At 35.6% G+C, this 23378-nt stretch overlaps 1 protein-coding gene across 2 annotated transcripts in view; it reads left to right on the top strand.

Moving 5' to 3' along the window:
- The first annotated feature begins 344 nt into the window (after positions 1-344).
- Positions 345-23378, top strand: part of LOC129745969 (sex determination protein fruitless-like) — an 83676-nt gene continuing 60642 nt past the window's right edge. Inside the window, exons 1-3 of one of the 2 annotated variants that reach the window (XM_055739378.1) lie at positions 345-948; positions 14535-14787; positions 14860-15024. In XM_055739378.1, coding sequence (XP_055595353.1) covers positions 14575-14787; positions 14860-15024 — 378 coding nt within the window. In that variant the 5' untranslated portion in view covers positions 345-948; positions 14535-14574. The remainder of the gene's footprint in view (positions 949-14534; positions 14788-14859; positions 15025-23378) is intronic. The other variant, XM_055739377.1, reaches the window with a different exon arrangement.

Raw genomic sequence — 23378 nt, forward strand, 5'->3', positions numbered from 1 at the left:
AAGTGACTTACTTCTCGAAGACTTTGCCACACATCCAAAACATATTTGTATTGTTGGCAGTCCAGCCAGGCCAGCTTGGATGTGTTGATCGTTTCAGCGCACTCACACTTTTGATTTGTACCTGAAAATCGGTCAAATAAGCGGTGTGTGTGCGTTTGCATTTTTATTCCGTTCGTTTACAATATCCTCTCTGTTCGTAAGCGGACACAGAACAAAAAGAGAGAGAAATTCAAAAACAAAAAATGAACAAAGTATATACACGAGGAATAAATACACACGGCGAAAAACGAAACATACGAATGTGTGGAAGAAACACAGTCGACGTCGATGCAAATATATGATGAAAAAGCAAGCACCAACCAACGAAACCTCTCGTTTGTTTAAAGTGATACTAGTAGCGATTCATCTAATCAGTCGTGTCGCGAGTGCAGAAATTTCTAGCCAGCGAAAAAAATAACCTTTGAGCTAACTAGGTTTGGTGGAACTTTGCAAAACCCGTTCTTAAAGTATTTTTCAAAAGGTTTTGATAGTGTTTGAAAGTGCTGCATACCACATTTCGTTATTGAATCCAAGTTACTGTCGTAATCGTCAGCAGAAGACGAAATTGTGCAAAGTGAGAAATATGGCGATATGAAGTGGAAAATCACACGAGTTTTGCTCTTTAACCAGTCGAGCAGTGTGACGAAGCAGGGCGAAAAACGCAATAAAGCAGAATAAATCGCATACTTTGTGGCTCTGGGGAGCAGCATAAAATCGAAAAATATGTGACAACCAGTTGTGAATAACCATCATTGATTGAATCGAATAAAACTAAATATTCTTGTGAAGTTTGCTAAATGAAAAATTAATCAACTTGATTGTGTAAACAAAGAATTGTGTAAAGTGACGTAATAAATTGTACAAAAATCACATCAGCAATATACGGATTACAGGCCTCGGGAAAATAAGGTAATGTTATATTTTTTATTAAGTAATTTGGTTCTATGTTCTATCTAGTCCATGTTTAATAAAAACCGGGAAAGTTGTGGAAGAAATGAAAAAGCATTTTCTTTGTCCTCGCCGTCTCCACCTTAAACCATATTTTCGTTCGACTCTCATTCACTCCCACTGACTGCCTTCAGTCAGTCAGAGCACGATACGTATTTTCATGATTTTCATCGACCCTCGCACTTTTTTTTTCGTTCCTCTCTCTGCTCTATTCGCCCGTCCGCGGACATTCCTTTTTTATTTGTGGCGGAGAACGAGCAGAGCCAACGATGGAGATTGTGTGTGGAGCTGCTAAACGAATGTACACGTATTTTTCGTTTTCGACTTCATCGTAAATTTTCGAGGTTGGCTTCAAATATTACATTGAGAAGAATGTATACCTAGTTAGGTTAAAAGGTTTCATTGACAAAATTAATTCTAAAACAAAAATTTGATTCGTTACTAATTTCTTTGTACTGCTTTTTATTACTTGTTTATTTATTAGATTTTATAATTTTTAAAAGTTTGAAGAACGATCTCTTATTGGATTGATGCTTTAGATTTCTTTTCATAAAGGTAAGCAAGTAATTCTCATTCTAGTCTAGAAAGCAATGAAAAGGCCTAACTAACACAGGGCCATAATACCTATGAGTATGAAAATAGTTACATGTGAATAATCTTCAACCTTGCACAAGTTGAGAGTTTTCATTCCAGTGCTGACAAAGCTGTAAATTTGCAGGTCAAGTAAAAAGTACAATCAGAATACTGTAGGTATCTATACTCTTTATCATTTCGTCAATTCCTTAAACCAACGAATATTATATCGGTCTGTATAAACAATTCATTCAAACAAGTCCAAACCGTTGATTACGATATTATATTTGGATGGAATGAATGTGAGCCATCATCACACTTGGCGATACGACCAGCATAGCCAGGTTAGTGTCGTCTCGTTTTTCGAATATTTCCGCGCATACACAGTAAAAGATAAATGAATATACGCCGAATGGAAACAGCGATTATTGCGAAACTCTACATTCGCAGAGAAAGCAGACAATACAGAAGAGCAGGCCGATCGAACAGCTATAGGGTAAACGTTGTTCATAAGCACTGTTACTGATTGAAGAATGCATGATTTCCAACATGGCCGTTATAAGTGTACATACCCTATTACTGAGAGAAGCATTCGGTTAGGTTCGGTATACAAGGAACGAAACAACTGTTTCTTCATTCAACGGGGGAAATTCGGAGGAATGGTAGAGAAGAGAGATTCGTAAAAAAACAAACCAAAATCGATATTTTGCTTTACGAACTAACCGCACCAAACCGACAGACCAAGGAGAAAATCATATCTAAAAAAGAGGTTTTTCAGAAAATTTTTTGAAAATATTTTTTTTTCAAATATACGGTTTTTTGGTTTTATCAATCATAATGAATGCATACAATCATATGGATTGAGGTTTTTTTTCAGGAAAAGTTCGATAAATAAAACATAGGGTATGTGCGACTTTTCTAAGGAAATGACTGCAAAATTGGCAAATTCTTCTGAAAATTACCGAAATGCATTTGCAATTGCCTAAAATTTCATTGCACATCAACCTTGTTGCAAGTCGACAAAAAGGTAAAGGGAGACAAACCAACATACATATTTAGGTATCAGAGAAAAGAGAATAAGAAAGCACTTCTCGCGCCTCGTGAAACTATCGAAAAAAAACGAGAACGCCGGGAGTTGTTTAAACCTCACAAAATGCATGAAATGATTACAAAACTTTAAACTTTTGCCTGCTGTTCAGCCTAAAATTATTATATCTTCTTTATATTGCATGTTTTGTTTTGTTTGTTTCAATCATAATTTTAAATGCTCAGTTAGTAGAAATAGCTTATCTTATTCTAATATATCATAAAATTAAAAAACCACTACAAAACAAAAGACTAAGATAACAAAAAAAAAATACTAAAAATGTTTTGGCTGGTTTAAAATGACCAAGATCCTAAATATGACAATACATTATAACAAACATTATAAACGAAACAAAACAAAAAACGTGCTAAATGTGAACAAAACATAACTAAAATGATAAAAAAATTACCAACAGTTTACGACAGTAGTGAAGATAACAGTGATTAATTCTTAATAAAACGTAAAAATAAAAGTTGAGAAAAACAGGGGTTACAGGGCAACAGGAGTTACAGGGGTCTGTATTACAAAAAAACTGTTTTGGATTTGAGCCCCTTTATCGACACAGGTAGTTAGATGCGTTATGAGTTTGTGAGTGACCTTTCTTTGCATGTACATTAGAGTGCCCTAAATGACCCGACTTTTGAAAAAGTTAGGTATACGCTGCTGGCTTGGCGAAAGTGTTTTGATTGATGCACTTCTTGCTTGAACGCTATCTCGATAACCACTGGACTTTATTTTTTTTTTTTTTTTTCCAAGGATTTTTACTCTTTTGAGTAATTCATCCTTAGTATAACCACTGGACGGTCTGTCACAAAATTTTCAACATGTACATTAGACTGCCCCAAATTTGTATGGGAGATTTAAAACCTGTGAAATGTTATGCGCTGCAGCCCAAAATTGATCCTAGGCCTAGAACAAGATCTCATGCAAAATTTGGGCCAAATCGGATCACGGGAAGGGGTCGCTCAACAAGCCTGAAGTTTGTATGGGATTTTGAGACAGCTTGTTCGGGAGAAACATGAAAAACCAGTTTTTCATTAATAACTTTTATTCCCGTCGGCCAAATTCTTTCAAAAACGGGTTTTCTTAAAGCCTAAATTATGAAAAATATTTCATCCGAAGACTGCATTTCGATCAGAGTAAAGATGAAAAAGTTATTAAGCTTCAATTTGGGACATTTCACAGGTTTTGAATCTCCCATATAAATTTGGGGCAGTCTAATGTACATGTTGAAAATTTGGGACAGACCGTCCAGTGGTTCAAGCAAGAAGTGCTTCAATCAAAACACTTTCGCCAACTTATAACTTATATTCATTTATTTTATTTTTATTTACATGGTTTCCGTCTCACGAAACAACCTTATGAACAATATTCCTACAATTCACTCGGTCCATGGCAACCGTTCTCCAGTTTCTGGGGCATCCCACATTCGCCAGATCACACTCTCCTTGATCTAACCACCTCTCACGAACACCTGTTTTGCCAGACAGTCTTCCGGCATTCTAACAACATGTCCAACCTTCGCCACCTTCTGGATACTGGGTTCGCCGTAGAGTCGCACGTGCTCGTGGTTCATTTTTCGCCTCCACACTTCGTTCTCTTGAACGCCGCCAAACGTGGTTCTTAACACTCGTCGCTCGATTACTCCTAGTTTGCGCAGGTCCTCCTCGAGCAATATCCACGTCTCGTGCCCGTAGAGGTGCCACGTCTCGTGCGAGGGCTAAATCTTCTTTCGCCACCATATAACACACTTTGGTCGACCTATCCTCCAAATCCTTGTCATTTTTAAGACATTTCAATTTTTTCTATTGGACGAAGCTCTGGTGAATTCGTCGGATTCTTCTCCCTCGGCACAAAATTAATACCGTTGGCTTCTTATCACTCATATTCCAGTTACACCTTATAGCATGATGTCATATCCGTTAAAAACAGAGTGTAATCTTCGTGGGATCTGTTGCAGGGCAGCAGGTGCTTTTCAAGACAATATATTTCAATATACCTACAGCTTTTAACGACGTCGATTCCTTTCTTAATTCGCCACACCCACAAATCGCATCCCACCTAGTACTTCGGAGCACATTTTTCAATCTTAACCAAGTATCTAAGCCTTAAACCGACACTCGAAGACCTTTCTTCTGATTTGATTTGAAATTCGTTCATTTGGAAGGGTGCCCTGCGCTATTCCGATCGATCTGAATTCTGATTTGATTCCTGAATCGACAAGATCCACAAAGCTCCGATCCTATATCTTTATTTTTCTTGGAGGAGAAAATAATAGATTGATCTATCATCTGCATCATATCATTTGCATCGGCAGATTACGGCACAGGCTTGACGACCTTCCGTAGTATCCCACTCGTAAGTCCTCTAATGACGACCTCACAGCGGCTCTGGTCCGACGACCGCGTCGTGGCCCCAGTCCAACGACCTTCCATGAGACCGGTCCGACGACTTCCCAGTAGCTTCGTTCCGACGACCATGTTTGACGCTCTTCTTTCGGCTCGACGCCTCCTCAATAGCACGATGGGCCCATAACATCACAATAGGCAGCAGAAAGGAGAGACCTTGACTACTTGCTGGTAGGAATTGCTGGCATCAATTAGTGTGGTTGCGGCTCGAAATCTATTTTTCCTAAAAGCTTTTTTTTATTTTCAAATTTCTTTCTTATAGAATGAACTGTTTCAAATAAATAATCTCATAAAAGTCCGGCCTTTTTAATTAACGCTGAATTGGTCTAGCGGTTAGAGCGGTGAGAGTCTGGTGACGCCAGGCGTTCTGGGTTCGAATCCCGGTATCTACAGTAGGTTTTGACTTCGAGGCCCTTTATCGACAAGATATCGACAGATCCGTTGGGAGTATGTGAGTGACCTTTTTTAACCCGCTAACGGGCTTCCTACAACTGGTATCGTGAATGAGGCGTTACAATTATAATGATTTATGATCGCTTACTACTCTAAGCTGTCTCCCTTGACTTTCCACCTAGCTTTGCTTTCCGCTTCCCGCAGCTGTTTAAACGCTACAAAAAGTTGAAGGGGTTGTCTATCATTCACGACCGCAAGTTTAACGTAGAATGAAAAAATACATCTTAGATTAACCCTCATTTGTCATTTTGACACTATTCCAAGTTTGAAGGCTTGTAACTTTTTTCAGAAGCTTCAAAAAACAAAAATTTCTTCGGGTACCCTAAATGAATCAAAGTTCTTTAATATTGCATCTTTACTTTATTTATGGACGAACCCTGGAAGCCTGGACAAAAAAACTCCCTTTTCGACTTAGAGCGTCATTTTGACACTCCAAAAGTAAAATCTATTTAAGTCGTTTGAATTATTATGAATTTCATATAAAACTTATATCAATAGAAACCTTGTAATGTCAGTAAAATATGTTTAGAACATTATATTTAACTAAAGCTTCTAGTTTTCTCGTTATTCAGCATGAAAGAAAAAAAATCCGAAAAAACACTCAGGAAAACTGCTGTAGTTCATATATTACACGTCCAAAAAAATATTTGGCTTATGCATATGAAAGCTGAAGTTAATGTCTACATCATGAAGCCAAGAAATATTTTTTTAAATTTTTTTTTAATGAAATGGTCACAAATAGTTCAAAAAAGTGGTCTGAAAATCCTACTTTTCATTAGATTGCTAGTAAAAACTGTTTGAGCGGTGGTAGAGCTTTTGAAAAAATATCATTGCAAATTTTATTCTAATTCTAACATTTTGTTGTCTTTAGATTTTTGATGCAACAAAAATTGAATTTACTGGATTTTTTCAAAGTTGACTACTTTGCGCAATTTTTTCACAAGTTGAAATTTCATATGTTTTTGTGGTCCACCGTCAGGTTGTACCCGGATTTTCAGTGCTTTTACTATGTTTGGACCAATAAAAAGTATATTCATTGGAAAGCAAATTTAATCTACATTTTAGTGACGTGCAACAATTCACGCTGTGAGATTTCACAAAAATATGAAAATTATAAACGTAAAATCATTCCTGAATTTCTAGAACCACAAGCAGCGCGTCCAGCAAAACGCGTTTGTTTGCTCTCCGAGTAGGTACGGTGGGTGGTGATTTGGTCAGAGAGCGAAGCCGACAGACGAAATAATGATGCGTGTCGTACGTTTCTTGGTTGGAAATTTTCTATTGATAGCAGTTCACGTTTGCTTGATAGTAGTTCACGTTTATAATTTTCATATTTTTGTGAAATCTCACAGCGTGAATTGTTGCCCCTCACGAGAATGTAGATTAAATTTGCTTTCCAATGAATATACTTTTTATTGGTCCAAACAAAGTAAAAGCACTGAAAATCCGGTTACAACCTGACGGTGGACCACAAAAACAGATGAAATTTCAATTTGTAAAAAAATCGCGCAAAGTAGTGAACTTTTAAAAATGCCAGTAAATTCAATTTTTGATGCATCGAAAATCTAAAGACAGCAAAATGTTACTTACTTACTTACTTAATGATCCCGCGCCGATCCTCCGGAGCCAGTGTCTTCACTTGGTCCCAGTCAAGATTCTCGTCGACAGTTCGGATTTCAGCGGCTCGGCTAGGCTTCGCCGCCACGAGTTTCTGGGTTTGCCTCTTCTTCGATGACCTTCTGGATTCCAATCTAGCGCCTCTCTGAAAATCTCGTTTTGATCTCTTCGCAGCGTGTGCCCAATCCATCTCCACTTACGTTCCCGAATCTCGGTTTCTAGCGCCCTTTGATGACACCGGCGATGTAGTTCCTCATTCGAGATCCAGTTACCAGGCCACCAAGCGCGGATGATATTCCGCAGGCAGCGGTTTACAAATACTTGCAGTTTTCGCGTCGTTACCGCATATGTGCACCAAGTTTCGCACCCGTACAGCAATACGGATTTGACGTTTGAGTTTAAGATTCGAATTTTCGTTCGTAGAGATATCTGGCGTGACCGCCAGATGTTTCGGAGACTCGCAAACGCAAATCGGGCTTTCTGATCCGGGTTTCGATGTCTTTTTTTCACCATCAGGCGTTATCTGGCTACCAAGATACTGGAAGCACTCCACCTTCTCAACTTGTTGCCCAGCTACCATGAAACTGGAGGGATTTCCTGTGTTGATCTCCATCGACTTGGTCTTTCCGACATTGACTTTGAGACCTGCTGCCTTGGAACTTTCGGTGAGTTCGTCGAGTTTGCTCTGCATATCTGGTTGTGTTTGGGCGAGCAAAACAATATCGTCAGCCAGGTCAAGGTCGTTCAGTTGAAAGCAAAATGTTGGAATTTCAATAAATTTTGTAGTCATATTTTTTTTAAAAACTAAAAAGTAGGTTTTTCAGACCACTTTTTTGAACTTTTTGTGACCATTTCATTAAAAAAAAATTAAAAAAATATTTCTTGGATTCCTGATGTAGACATTAACTTCAGCTTTCATATGCATAAGGCATATTTTTTTGGACTTGTAATATATGAACTACAGCAGTTTTCCTGAGGCATGTTTTTTCGGATTTTTTTTCTTTCATGCTGAATAACGAGAAATCTAGAAGCTTTAGCTAAATATAATGTTCTAAACATATTTTACTGACATTACAAGGTTTCCATTGTAGTTTTTAGTGATATAAGTTTTATTGTAATCGGTTTGATATAAAAAGAGTTATGACGATTTTAGCTTGGAGTGTCAAATTGACACTCCTAGTGCTGATTAGGGTAATGAAATCTAATGCGGATGAGGGTTAAAAACCATGTGTACATTGAATCACAATCCAATTCCCTGATTGTCCGAATTTAATTTGAATTCAAAGAATATATATTTTCGGCTCGAAATCAATGGGAAAATCTTTGATTTAGATGAATTTTCTTTTGAATCAAAGTATTTTTTCGTCAAACTAAACGATCACATCGCTTCTGTTTGGTGTACGGGTGGATCTACATAATGCATTACTAATTTTTATTAAGGATTTTCATCCTTCGTTTCGAATACATTACCACCATTCAGGAGAGGCCTTTTATATTAGCGATGTATAACGAAGACAGAGAGCTTAAGAAATAGTTTGCGTTTATTCATGTGCGGTCCTATGGGGGGCGGGGTGATCGGGGTAATCACCTCCCCCCCAAGCGGCAAAAACCGTTACAAAATAGCCGCAAACGCTCGAATTTCTATAAAAACTTAGAACTTTTCCTAGTAGATGTGCTTTTAAAATATCAACAGTGTTTACTCAACAAGAAAGTTTATTCATCACTTAAAGGTTCAAGATTAAAAAATTGGTCCACCAAACTCAAGCAGCTGTAACTTGCATACCCTGGACCGAATTGCACCAAATAACTTTTGTTGAGTGACTTAAAGTGTTGACTTCAATTTGATCCACTAAACAATTAAGCTAGGTAATGAAATTAAGGGAAGACTTTTTAAATTGTCATTTTGAATTTCAAAGAAATGATAAATTTGAAAAAGTTGAAGGAGTTAATATGGTTATGGACTGAAATTTTCAAATACTTTTTTAGCTGACGTTAAACATTCACCATGCAGTTTTTTTTATTCGCTCAGATAGAAGAAAACAAAAAAAAAACTTAAACTATATATATGTACAGAATCATGAAATTTGCAATTTTCTTCCATTTGAGAAATTTCTACAACGTTTAATGGTTTAAAAGTTCTTGGTTGTTCTAAGAAGTTAAAAAAGATCTATGTCTTTCAAGTGTAAAATTAACTTCATAGTAACAAATTAAAATTGAAGACAAATTCTCCATTTCCAGTTTTCCAGTGGACGCTTAGGAAACGTATGATTTCAATTGGTCCAACTTTCCAATTTTCCTTTTTAACAAGTCCCCACCAACATTTCAGAAAACAAGTTCATTAGTAATATATCCACAAGTTGATGCCGCATGAAATCCATTTTTAATGAAGTTTCGGGCATTACGAAATTTAAAAATAAAAATTAAATTTTAGATCCGATTTGATTTAATGTTGTTTGAATCTATCACATCAAACATTTATATATGTTATGGACGGCCGTGAAGCAAGTAAGCTGCCAAGCAGAAATCGTTAAAGTTTAATTTTTTTTTTAATCTACTCAAGATTTCTGAACTCAAGTTAATGCGTTAAAAGATGAGAGATTCCAGCATCAATAAATCAAAAGAGAGATTTTGTGTAAAAACTTTTGCGTTCCCTGTTAGTATTTAGAGCCAAAATTTCAAATATTTTTTTTTTTTCAAATCGTTGTACAGTACCATTCATAATTGTATAGATATTAGAAGCATGCGTACTGTCACTTCCACTTTGAACTTCCATAACTTTTCACTATGATGATATTTTCCGATCCAAATTTCTGCGTAAGATAGATCAACTATCACGCTATAATATCACAAAATTTGAGCTTTCTAAAATTTGTCTGGCCTTAGATGCAGTAATTCTACGAAAATCGGACTTTTTGGACTTTTACCTTTCAAACTGTTCGAATATCTCAGAAACTACACTACGCTACAATTTTTATTGAAATTTTGAAGAGTGATTGTTGAAATATAAAGTTAGCGTCTGAAGTTTTTGAAAAGTTCTATCGATGGGATCAAAAGTTACGCAAGGTACAATATTTCTGGAATGAACTTAAAAATGCGATTTTTATAGAATTATAGGCGATTCATAGATCAATATCTTTTCTATCCACAAATCAGTCAAAAAATGTCTGACGATGTTGTTTTGAGTTTTTCTATTTCAAGATTTACTGTTTGTTGAACCTAAAATATAAATTTCCCAAGGAAACATTCGTTCCAAATTATATAGAAAATCTCATTTTAGGTTAAGGTCTAAAATATTGTACCTTGCGTTACTTTTGATTCCATCCAAAGAATTTTTCAAAAACTGGCAAAAAAACGGGTTTAGGACGCAAAAGTTTGCCTATGTTTTTATTTTTCCCTTGTGAATTAAAACTTTCCCGTTATCAGTCGACTTTTTTTCAGCAACAAGGCTATCTTTCAAGCTGAACATTCTGAAGATATTTTAGTGATTTTTGACCAACACTGCTGGATTTCACGATCTATTCTAAGACTCTCCACTATAGAATACTATTAACTATAAGAATTAACTCTTCATTTCATGATTTTTAATTATAATTCAAAATCATTAAATAAAATTTGGAACTATGTGTTGATACCAAATGAAGAAAAAAAAACGATTCTTTTTATTTGTTGCAAATTTGTAACTATTTCATTCGTTCCAGTACGATAAAAATTGAAAATTTTGTATAATAACTTAAATTTCAAGAACAAATCAATTAAAATTATTTTCCAGATGCTTCATACTTCAGAAACTGATTTTGATTATCTTATTTTCAACTTAATTTATATTTAGAGTGATGATTTTTTGTATTAAGAAATTTGAAAATCAGAACCAGAATTTTTAACGAGAGTTGTGTTTCAAAATTGAAAATAATAATACAAACTTCCCAAATCACGATCCAGTAATGAACTCCAATGAAGAATCTAATCACTATTATTTATGCTTGTTAATGAGTTTATCGGGCTTAACGTAGAAAAGTGAAATACTTCAGCAAACTATTGAAATGCCAGAGTCTTACAATCAGTTTGAAAATTCATAACAATAATTGTGTGTGATAAGTATAAGTTATCTTAAAAGCTAAAAATATAAAACAATTTAGATAACTTAAAGAATTTTGTTCTACATTTTCATCTCTCAGCAACGTGTGTATTATTTTCATTTGTATTTAGAGTAACATTTATAATTAGAAATTCTTTAAGAGCTAGTTCACTGGTGTTGGGAAAAAAGTGGTAGAAATTTTGACGTTTTGAAAACTTTACCATGCGAAAATGTTTTCAAGATCTTTGGGCGTTGTATTTTTTTACAGCAATGTTTCTATTTCAGCCGTATGTGATAGAAATATTGCTATTTTTGCATCACAGCATGTGAGAATACAACACGTGTTGTAAAAACTCTTGAAGGCCACCGATCTTGAAATGTTTTCGCATGGTAAAGTTTTCAAAATGTGCTCAAAGTGTCAAAATTTCTACCACTTTCTTCCATCACCAGTGAACTTGCTCTAAAGACCTGAAGAAGTGACAATTTCAAACTACCAGATATAAAAATTACGACAATTTTCTTTTTATAAACATTGTTTCCCTGATTGATGTTGTAAAGGAATAGTAGAGTGAAGAAGTGTAGAAGAGTGTAGAGAGTGTAGAAGAATATTTTTCATTATTTTTCTCTTATTTCATTTTTTTTAAATTCATCTGATTATGTTCAATGAAATTCAAGGGGAGAAGTGTGCAGCCTATTTTATAGACTGATTTGCAATTGAACCCCCATCCCTGCCATTCCCTCCCTCTTCTTTAGCTCTCTCAATATGATCGTTCTTTCATCAGATATTAACGTTCCTTTATATTGACTAATTTTTGAAAATTTTGAAAATACACCCCCCTACCCAAGAGCCAATTCCAGGACCGCCCTGCGTTCTTTGGAATGTCTGTACATAGAGACAGAGATGGCAATGTGCCTGATTTTTCGAAGCTCAGCCTGACAACCCGATAAGCCATTGGATTTCCCTGATTTTTTTTAAATATACCTGATTTTTGCGAATTTGATCAAAAATGAGTAGAAAGGAACTGCATTAGATACCATTTCTGAAGTGAAACTTTGGATCGACGACAAAAAAGGTCAGCACTTTGAGTGAAATTTCCGTTACCGTATCCTGATTTTTATTTCACCAATCCGTTATTTAAAAAAAAAGTTGGCAACCCTGCATAGAGATTTCAAGTTATGTTCGCTCGCAGTCTTTATTCACGTTGAGCTTAGCCCACACACTAACCACAAAGTGAACGGTTTGAATTGGGCTTGAAATGGAAATCCCTAATCTACCTTGCCCTCATGGAGTCGGTCAGCTTAGTTTTTCGTTCGCTGTCAGCTCGTAGAAGGGTCGTTGTTCTTGCCTTAAAACTGTAAACGCACTTGAGCCCTCGACATTTAATAACCGAAGTCGAATTTTTCATCCATGTCTTTCAATTGAATTTAAAATTGCGCTTTCGTTTGTAAGTTGTCGTTCCTAGTTCCTAAGCTTCACATGGTCCTCCAGACCTCAGGAGAAACTTATGGAAATTGTACTTGCAGAGAAGTTAAAACACGAGTAGTTTGAACGGGATAACTAAAGTGATTTATTCGCAATTTTTAAACATCGGACTACTATAACTCATTAATTATTCTCCGATTACTACGATCAACTCCCCTTTATCGAGAATTCTTGAATGTTCGGGAAAGTAAAACAACGTCTTATGTAGCTGCTCGTTGTATCAGCTCAAACTAAAATTATAAAAGTTTATTCAATTTAACAGCTTCAAAGAGTAAGCATGTTTTGCCGAATTACAGTTTCAATTTCGGCTTCTACTACTAAAATGTACCTGGACCGGTGATTGCTGCTACCTAATCTATCGAATCGTTTTCGGGTATATAGAATGAACTAGAAGGGTGTCGTCCACGATGAAATTGCCACACACAAATTTGATTCGCAAAATTCGAATTTTCAGCCGATTGCCATCAAATTTTCAGGGATTGAAAAAACTTCATTTTGCCATTTTACTCGTATTTTATTTACAGTCTATACGCAAATGCTGCCACCTTGGCCTTAACCCCGGCCATAAGATTCTGCATAAACTGTGAATCAACCGTTTTTTGCATGTAATCCATACTTTCTTCAGTTCCTCGACTGTTTTCACTACCTTAGGTCGTTTAAGAAGGTGCTGCTGCATAATCGCCCTGTACTTCTCGATGGGGTGGAAATCCGGAGTGTTGAACATTTTCGGCACGAAATTGATCTTATTGTCCGCATACCACTTCAAGCACGTCCTTGGAGTAGTGGCATGAGGCTAAACCTGGCCAGAAGACTATTGGAACGTTGTGGGCCTTCAGGAGAAAAAGCAGCCGCTTCTGGGGGCACTCTTTCATGTACACCTGTCCGTTCATCGTGTCCTGGGTCGCGAAGGGTGCACTCCGCTTTCCGCACGTGCAGATGGCTTGCCAAACCAGGAATTCATTCGCAAATTTGGGCTTCTTCTGAGTGCGGACATGCTCCGGAACGCTGAACTTATCATTGGCCGTGAAAACCAGGTTAACGGGGATATGTTTGAAGTCGGCCTTCACATATGTTTCGTCGTCCAGCCTTCAACTTTCGTCAGCATATTGAGGTACAACTTCCTGGTACGGGTTTTGGCGGACTTGTTCTGCTTTTCGTCGTGATTAGGGACCTTTTGTACCTGGAACGTTCGAAACCCAGCCTTAGTTTTGGCCATCTGGACAAAACTTCGGCTTAGGTGCAACTTCATAGCTACATCCCGAACGGAAGCGTTCTGGTTTCGGTTGAAGGCCCCAACTAGGCGGTTGTGATTTTTGGTGTTGTACGGAATACTTTTTCCTTCACTTCTGGACATCCGATCGGTGGTCAATCGTTTCTCGAATCGCTTAATCACTCGCGACACCGTGGAATACGTTTGATACGTTGATACGTTTCTGAAGGGATGATAGGTACTGCAATTTTTTATCACTTTTCGACAATTTTCTATAGCTCAACTTTTCTCTTCCGATCGCAAACGAAAAAGTGTCTTTGCGCCTTTTCTCCGCGGCGCACTTACGTCAGCCCATGGAGACCAGTTGCAGGGATTTTTTCCTCTTAAGGATATACTGTAATCATTAGTTTTTCTCTAGTTAGGTTTTCAAAAGCCTTCCATTTTCACCATCCAGTTTCAAAATAGGAGTCTAACTCATGCTCCGGTCAGTCAAAAACGAAATGAAAACTTTGAACAAAGAATTTTTGTCATGATTTTTGTTCCTATTGCTTTTTGTTCTTTCTGACTCTTAATTGAAATCTTTTAAAAACAAACAAACATGCCTTATTTTAATTTAGATGTATTGTGTTTATGTTTTCCAGAACTACAAACGAACATACAACTAAAAACATACCAAATACCATGGATGCCAAAGCAGCTGCAACAGCAACTTCGCCGTACCCGGCTACTCCGCCATATTCTAAAGGGAGCACGCGGTCTGCCCATCAGTATTTCAGCTTGAGATGGAACAATTACCAGTCGAACATGACATCAGTTTTCCATGAACTTTTGGAAACACAATCATTCGTTGATGTCACTTTGGCATGTGAATATAACTCTTTGAAGGCTCATAAGGTAATGTACAATCTTTGTCGTTGCTCGAACATTAACGTTGGATCATTGATCGATTTGTTTCTCTAATTCCAGGTGGTTCTATCAGCGTGCTCTGCTTATTTCCAAAAAATTCTTTTGGACAACCCCTGCAAGCATCCAACAATAATTCTCCCGTCAGACATTCTTTTTTCGGATTTGCAGTTCATTATCGAGTTCGTTTACCGCGGAGAAATCGATGTATCGGAAGCTGAGCTACAGGTGAGTACATAATAGATAATAATAAATATGGAGATTCTGTTGGCGTAGAACTGCCAAACTGGAAGGATATTTTTGTCTTGCTTCATAGATCGCCATTTATTATTAAAAGCTACCCGTTTGAGAAGTTCACTTGATAAAAATTTAACTGTGGAAAGTGTCAGAGGGAAGTTTGCTCTCATTTTCTTGTTTTTCATGATATCTTCTTGGAAAAACTTGACAACTCAGAACAGTTTTTGATAGCATGTTATATAAAGTTGCTTTAAAAAGGAGGCGGCAGGTGAACCCGGAAATCAACTAGAAGCATTTGCGTGGAGAAAATCTTTTTTGTATGGTCAAGGGAGACTTGATCCTTCTTCACGAAGAGTAGATCCTTTATTCAGGAGACTTTATTTTTTTGGAAAAAATTGGCATTGTCATTGGCAATGTGGTGTTATTGGATAAATATTATAAAATTTTGCTCAGCAATGATCCTAAGCATTTGGAATAAAAATCGAACCCATAGGAAATGTTTTTGGAAACTTGTTTTCAACACTTTACGGACTATTTTAGCTATACCTATTATATGGGAACCCGTCAATTTGACGGGTGCGAAAAAACACGGTATTATGCGAAGCAGGGAACCGAACCAAATATCAGATACATATTTGAAAACAGAGAAATTTCCTCAAAATATTTGATAAGGTACACCGGGGTAAGTGAGGACGGTTTTTCGTATAGTTCAACTTTAAAAAATAAGTTCATGTAATTTATTTTGCAACACACGAGATTCGATTTTATCGAAAATATATACTTATTCCAGAAACACAAGTACTTTTCCCAACTTTTCATGATCCGAATGCTAAATAAAGCTAAAATGTATTGAATGAAGGAGAGTAGGAGAGTATATATAAAGCCGTCGATTTATTAAAAAGTCCTGACACACCATTTTTAATTTTTTTGTAAACATGACTTAACCCATACCAATTTTGTGTAGGATGTTTTTTTTTTATCATTATAAAAAAAATGTCATGAAAACCTAAAAATAGAATCGAGTTCGTCGAAGTGTTCAATGATTTGAGGTTATGAAACAACCAAATTAATTAAATATGTTAAAAATTTTGCTAAATCTCGAGGAAAATAGATTATAAAAGTCTGGAAAATCTTGAATTTTTTACCGGGAAAACCGGGAATTTCAAAATGAAAATGTTGTGGTCACCCTGTATAAAGCCGTCCCCACTTACCCCAGGTAGGATTTGAAGACAACATTTTAGATTTTTGAAAATAAACGCTTTTTTCTTAATTTTTAATCGTCATTTCTTAACTCGTTGTTTCGAATGTAAGGATTGTTTCAATGTAGAGTTTTTCGTCAAGAGTCAGCTACTATAAGAGAAATTTGCAATTGAAAAAGATGCACATCAACTCCACATCGTAGTTAAAAATAGAAAATTAACAAAAAGTCACCGTAAACATCCACTATTGTCAAAACCGTATCTCTTTTACAGTTGTTGGATAGATTACAAGTAAATTCAACATTCTGCACTAGAAGTTTGGAAAAATAGTTTACAGTATTGTTTTAATAGCCACCGTCCCCACTTACTCCGCGTCCCCATTTACCCCGGTGTACCTTACATAATATCAAAAACCAAACTATGTACTTAACTCAGGTTTTTGTTAAGAGATGTAATTTAATCTGAATCCGTACCTACTTTGTCTTCGAGATATTTCTTCTGATCCTGATGGAGTTAACAGTTTCATGCGAATTCGATAATTTGTTGCTGGTGATGTTCAATAAAATAGTCATGATTGTCATGATTAAAATGTCCTTAAAGATGTCAGGTGTATCTTATTAGTTAAATTCGTCACAAGGTACTGATGTATATATTTGTGAGAAGAGTATACAATTTTAACGATTGATTCTTGTTTTCTATTCGTCCAAGCTGCACAAGGCTAGATAACGCCTATAAGCAAACATTGATGTTGCTCTTGATCCATTAAGCTATCATTGTCAACTTTGTCACAAGCTGTCACGAGTGATGTGTGAAATCAAGAACATTTTCGTTAGTTTGAGGCTCAATTTATATTTGAGGGGTAGTTGCAAAATGTCTATGAAATCTTGATATTAGAACATTTTATTGGAAAGGGTACGCTTTGATTGGAGCAGATTTATGCAATTGAACAACTGTTTTTACAAATAATCAAATAAATTTTATTCACTTTTAAACGTTTCAAATAGCTTTCGACAATAATATTCGATGTTATTAGAAGATGGTTTATAACTATATCCTAAATCTTAATCCATTCACGCCGTTATTAAATGGAATATTAGCAGCCATATGTCTGTTTCTTGGTAAAGTTTATTGAAATTGCACGACTTCAAAATTGCGGCTTTAACATTTAAAAAAGCACTTGGGAAAGATTGTCCTGTTTAGGTAGGATAACTCGTATCCGCACTTAACAAAATAACTATTCAATCGCGATTTGTTTGTTTGTTTTGTTTATTTTATAGAGGCTTTAAATTCTGACGGCGTGTTCGTAAATTGATTTGTTTTATCGAAGTGATTTTTTCTATCGATGCTGGCGTTCGTAAATTAAACAAACTGTATGCAAAAGCATTGGAAGGTGATTTGACATCTACCAAACAAATCGATGCATCACCTAAACAAATCAGTTTACGAACACGCCGTGAATTCATTTGCCTCTTCTAAAGGAAAATAAAAATTACAAAGTATGAAATAGAGTAGCTAACTTCGGTAAATTAGTTGCTTTTAGAAAATCTAACAACTCATCTCAGCTAGGATGTTTCGCACTCCATCCGTTAATTTGCTGGTTGATGTTCATTAATTGATCACTCTGTTGGAATATGCTCAACCGTCAAATCGTGATTTGTATTTTAATCGTGAAAAATTGAGACAATTCTCCAAAATTTCCAATTTTGAACGGGCTGCCTATTTTATTTTACTTTTTCCGGTAGGTAGCACTAGTAGAGCATTTATCAAGTGCACGTTTTCGCTCGAAATCGAGCAATTATTTTTGCCACCAGATGGCACTCATTGATATATAAAATCAGCCAAGTACTGCTTCTTGCATGCAAGTCAGCTAAGGCGAAGAGTTTCGATTTGATTCGAACTTGATGCGGCGGCCGATGTGGCAATTTTTCCGAAGAGATATTTTTTACGCACAAGGTAACGATAATCGGGTTTTTATGTGCATGGGACATACAAATGCAAATTTTTCATTGTTTTACGAAAATCTATTATATAAAATTCTCTTGTAACGGTGTTTGTAGTACTACTCCTCCGAAATGACCCAAACGATTCAAATGAAATTATTTTTAGAATATTCTGTAGACATGCGAATCGGTTTATATTGAATAAAATTAACCAAAAGTCACATCAATTGTCCGTTTTAATAAAATTTGTGGTTTTTTCAATGAAATTAAAGTCATGGCTTCCATTTTTTTGAGATTTTTTTTCCTTTGGGCGCCGGCCGGGCGGTTTGTTTTTCGTCTCCATGGTCGAGGCGTCGCGAGCAAACGTCGAGAGAGGGTAGTAACCATGGCATAGCATACTGATTGTGATTAGTGGGAATATTTGGGCGCGCATTTTTCAACCAAGCATAATTTCAATGCATGTGGTGGCCATATGATGCTAGATGTGTTTTTTTTCTTCTTGATTCCTAGATCATTTGTACAGCACATAGTAATGAATGACACCTAGATGTGACCCAAATTGATATTTTGCCGATCAAATCAAAACCATTTAAACAATTTAAAAAAAAATTAAATTTTAATTCGTGTTACCGTGACCGGCCCTAATTCTGCGCAGTCCCAAACTCTGCGCATTTTCATTTTCAAACAGAAATATTTCAAGATGTGAAGAACAAAATATTCATGAAAAAAGCTAAAACTCTTCAGTTACTGTTTATCTTCAAAATGCTTCCAATTATTTTGAAATCGGATAAGTTGTTCGCGAGAAATGGAAAAAATCAAAATAAATGTAGGAAGCAAACGTTGAAAAATGGCCGCCGTTAGCAGTCCAGCTTAAGTGTTAGGAAAACAAAAAGATCAAATGAAACAGTGTTGAACAGAATTTTCTCATTGGAAATGCCTCTACGGGGAAGATAAAATCATTCTGAACATGACTGCTAAAAAATTTGAGAAAAAAAAATGGTTTTTGAAATCAAAACAATGATTTTACCAATGCGCAGAATTTGACACCATTTGTTTACTTATGTTCCTAATGCGCAGAATGAAAAGCACCGTATTAGTGAACTGATGATAAAGCTGCAAGGAATTGAATGCAGGGAGTTAGGAGACTTTTAATTACAGTTTTCTAATAAGTTTTATGAAGATTGTGTTTCCGTATAGTTGTTGGGAGTTTCTTAGGAATCTCTTCGAAACTATATCTTTTGTTGACAAAAAAAAAAGAAAATCTTGATTTGCGTTCTCTTTCGTGTTCGCGTGTTAATCGTTCGGTCCCAACTGTACAGACTGTTCCGACGTATAGAAGTAGTTCCGACAAGCCACAAAATCGCCCCAGCTGGGAGAACTACGCGAAGCTTCTCTCGGTTCACCCGCTCACTCGCACTCGTTGACTAACTGTTACTGAATGATATTAAACCAAATGAAGCAGCGCGTAGTTCCCCCAGCTGGGGCGATTTTGTGGCCCGCCGGAACTTATTCTGTATGTCGGAATAGTCTGCACTGCACACCAACGAAACAAGTTAGTTTGACCAGTTCCGGCGAAGAACGTGATCGGTCAACAAATATTGGGTAAGCAAGCTGCAGGAAAAAGCATCTGCAAGCAACATATAGCAAGTGTAAGAAAAAGTGAAAGAAAGTGTCACATAAGGTTCAAAGATCCAAGGCTTGAATTGGCCCTTTTTCATAATTTGCAATACTTTACTAAGCGTAAAACATGTTTTAAAACTTTTTAATTAAATTCAATGTTTGTCTTACAAGTACGGTATGGTATATTGGTTTTATTTGGGTGCGCAGAATATGGGACATATGCGCAGAATTAGGAACAAATAGAAAATAGTGCGCAGAATAAGGGCCACTTGCATTTTTTCGAAATTTGGTAAATAATCCACATTTTTGCTCCGAAATTGAGCTCTCGTTATTTTTGCCGTTCAATTTGTTAGTTAACCCAACTGTACACGATATTTTGAGGAAATTTATTGAAAGGTAATTTTTTTATAACTTAAAACATTTGAAAAATCCTTAACTGCGCAGAATTAGGGCCGTTCACGGTATTTAAAGAAGGAATTTTTGTCTGAAAAATATTAATTTAGTACTGATGCATATGAAATAATGGTATGACTCTTTACGGACATTTGAAAAAAGAAAAGTTGAAAGATTTGGTTTATAATCCAATACGCCTGGATACAATTTTCGAACATGTACAAATGTGCTTTACTGAAGTTGTATCAAGCGCCTTTAAATTAACAGAACAACAACAAAATCCGTTGAAAATGAACAGACACATGAACTGAACAAGAGCCTGTCCTTTAAAATGGATTAGATAGGATTGGTGTTTATTTAAAGTCCGAATGCAAAGAAGTGCAAACCTTCAACATTTACAAAAAATGTATGCATGATTTCTTAATTTATAAATGGTTGGGCCCAAATAAACAATCTGACTAAATAAACTCCACTTTTTTCAAATCTTTCACCGAAAAACTGTTTACAGGTTCCCTGTTTGTTTACATAAAATTCAAGTACCGTCAAGTGGGGCAACATTCAACAATTTTCAAATTCAATGGCTTCTAAAAAAACTTATGTTCACAGTTAATCCTATCCCTTATGCATCAAAAGTTTTAAGGATGATGGAACATCAAACTGGCATAGTTAGAAAAAATATTAGTTTCTTTAGTTATTTTTAATTTCCCGAAAACATGCGATTTTCACCCTCCTTAGACAACGGGGTAACTTGCAACAAACTTTGTTTTTGATGAAAAATCTTATGAACACGTATGAAAATTTATTGGTGAAAACACCAATTGCAGTAATTTTTTGTTCTGTAAAAACGAATTTTCTCATTTTTTCTAAAAATAAGAATCCTGCATACATTTAGGGGTTTAATAATAATACGAAGATTCTACAAGCTGAAATCATAAAAATAAATGTTTGGATGAAAGAAATTTCAATGTTTAAAAACGCGTGATGCGAAACATTCATATTCCAGCACAAGGACACGAGATTTACAAGGTGTTTCTTTGATTTGCATTTTGTTGCATTTTACCCCAGACACCTAACTGAATTTTAAAAATATTTATTTAAAAAAAATTTAGTGAAAAACATTTTTACATCAACAGTGTTGGTTTAGCATGAGAAAACCAGTGAAAAGTTTGTAGGTAATATTATCAACCCAATCCGTCAGACTGGGTAAAGTTTTTTACGGCTTCGAAAAATGTTAAAATTTGTACATTTATTGCTCGATTTTTCAAATAAAAAACTTTAAAATACTAACTTAAGATGCTAGAAATTATCTCATCTTTATTTTGTTATCATTAGCTGCTTGAAAATGGTTTGTAAAATAGTTTCTCTAATGTTTATTATTTCTTCAGTTCTCAAAAATCCAAAGCTGTCGGGAGCTAAAAGTGCTGCGCTAGGCAGAATATTGGGCAAATACTCCAAAAAGTGCAATATATTCCAATAAATGAAAATTTTTTGATTTCGGTTTCAACCTTAAAGCTTTTTTTTTTGTTTCGATTATAGTCGTTTTACCATCTTTATGGCATTCGCGACTTTATCAACGTTACAGTTGACGGATCGTTATTGAAAAACTTAGCCGGTACAACTGTGTTCGATATTTACTCTTGGGCTCGAACTCACGCACATCGGCTCAGGAGACAACAGACTTGCCAACTGAGCTATATCACAAGCCACAAACAACCTTAAAGCGATCTTGAGCAAAGCGGAGTAAATCAACTAAATAGTATACAATAAATGAAACAAATAAATAATCAACAATTTTTATTTATGGAACAAGTTACAAAGAGTGGATTTCTTTAAGCATAAGGCTTGCCAAGTTTGATGGTAACGTTGAGTGCTGAAAAAAATCGAATATGCAACGGGAAGCTGATACCTGAGACCAATTCGGCAATATTCAAAGCATCCGAATCAAAGAAATGTAAATGAAAAACATTCATGTAAGATGCATGTAAGATTGATTGGAGCAAATTTTTTGATAATTTATGAAAAGACCCGTAGAATTGAGTTAAAATTATTAGATTTGATTCCGATATATTTAAGCGGGACAATTCGAGCAAACGGAAAAGTTGGATATGAGAAAAAGCTAGGACATGTTCAAGAAAGCGAGACGATTAACAACTCATGATTTGATGCTTTTTTGAAGTTAAACAGCGAAGAAAAAATGGAAATAGACGCCAAGTTTAACATGGTAAGACGAAGTTTACCGGGTCTGCTAGTATATCTTTAAAATAATGATAAATTTTTCATTGTTTTACGAAAATATATCTTTAAAATATGTATTCATAAATCTGAAAAAGATTTGAATTGAATTCCTCGTGATGAACATGCAAAAGTGCTTCAGTACTTTTTGACTGGTTTAGACCGTATGCCTACACTGAAAGAAAAATCATGGTATTCTGAAATAAATAAAAATGTTTAATTTTACCATGCGCTAGTTTTGTCGATATAAATAAAGTTTTGGTTATTTTGACGATCTTTTGGTTAATTTTACTATGCGAACCAGAAAAAATATGGTAAACTAAAATGAAAAAGAGGTTTAATTTTACCATGCGCAAAATTTGTCGAAATAAATAAAATTTTAGTGAATTTTACCATGCGAACCAGAAAAAATGTGGTGAACCTAAATAAAAAAAAGAGGTTTAATTTTACCATATGCAACATTTTCAGCATTTGAATAATATTTTGGTTATCGTGAACAATACTCTGGTAAATTTTACCATAGATGTCAACAGCCAACAGGCTTCCGTTGTGTCATTTTGCACTTAGTTTCCTTCTTGCCATAAAATCGGCTGTTTAAATTTTGGAATTAAATTGATTATGTGCTCTCAGCTGTGTCTTGAAGGTAAGTATTTTGGTGTGGAATATGTGACCAAAAATATCACTTTTTATCTATCCACAGAAAACCATTACAGTCCGGAGCGTAAGCAGAGTCATCAATGATGGAAGCTAATTTCAACAGTTTATAAAATGTTCAAGGGTAAGTGAATTTTATAAGTAATTTTGTGCAATATTTAACATTCCATTTTTTTTTTTTAATTTCAGCGCTCAAGACGACGATGATTCGAAACGGCAAAAATAAAATCATAGGACAATTACGCAGCACTGAAGGCCAAATTAAGTTTTTGGCGTATATTTCCTGATCTTTTACGCCGCACACATA

This window comes from Uranotaenia lowii, chromosome 2 (genome assembly GCF_029784155.1).
Source record: "Uranotaenia lowii strain MFRU-FL chromosome 2, ASM2978415v1, whole genome shotgun sequence".
Lineage (NCBI taxonomy): Eukaryota > Metazoa > Arthropoda > Insecta > Diptera > Culicidae > Uranotaenia > Uranotaenia lowii.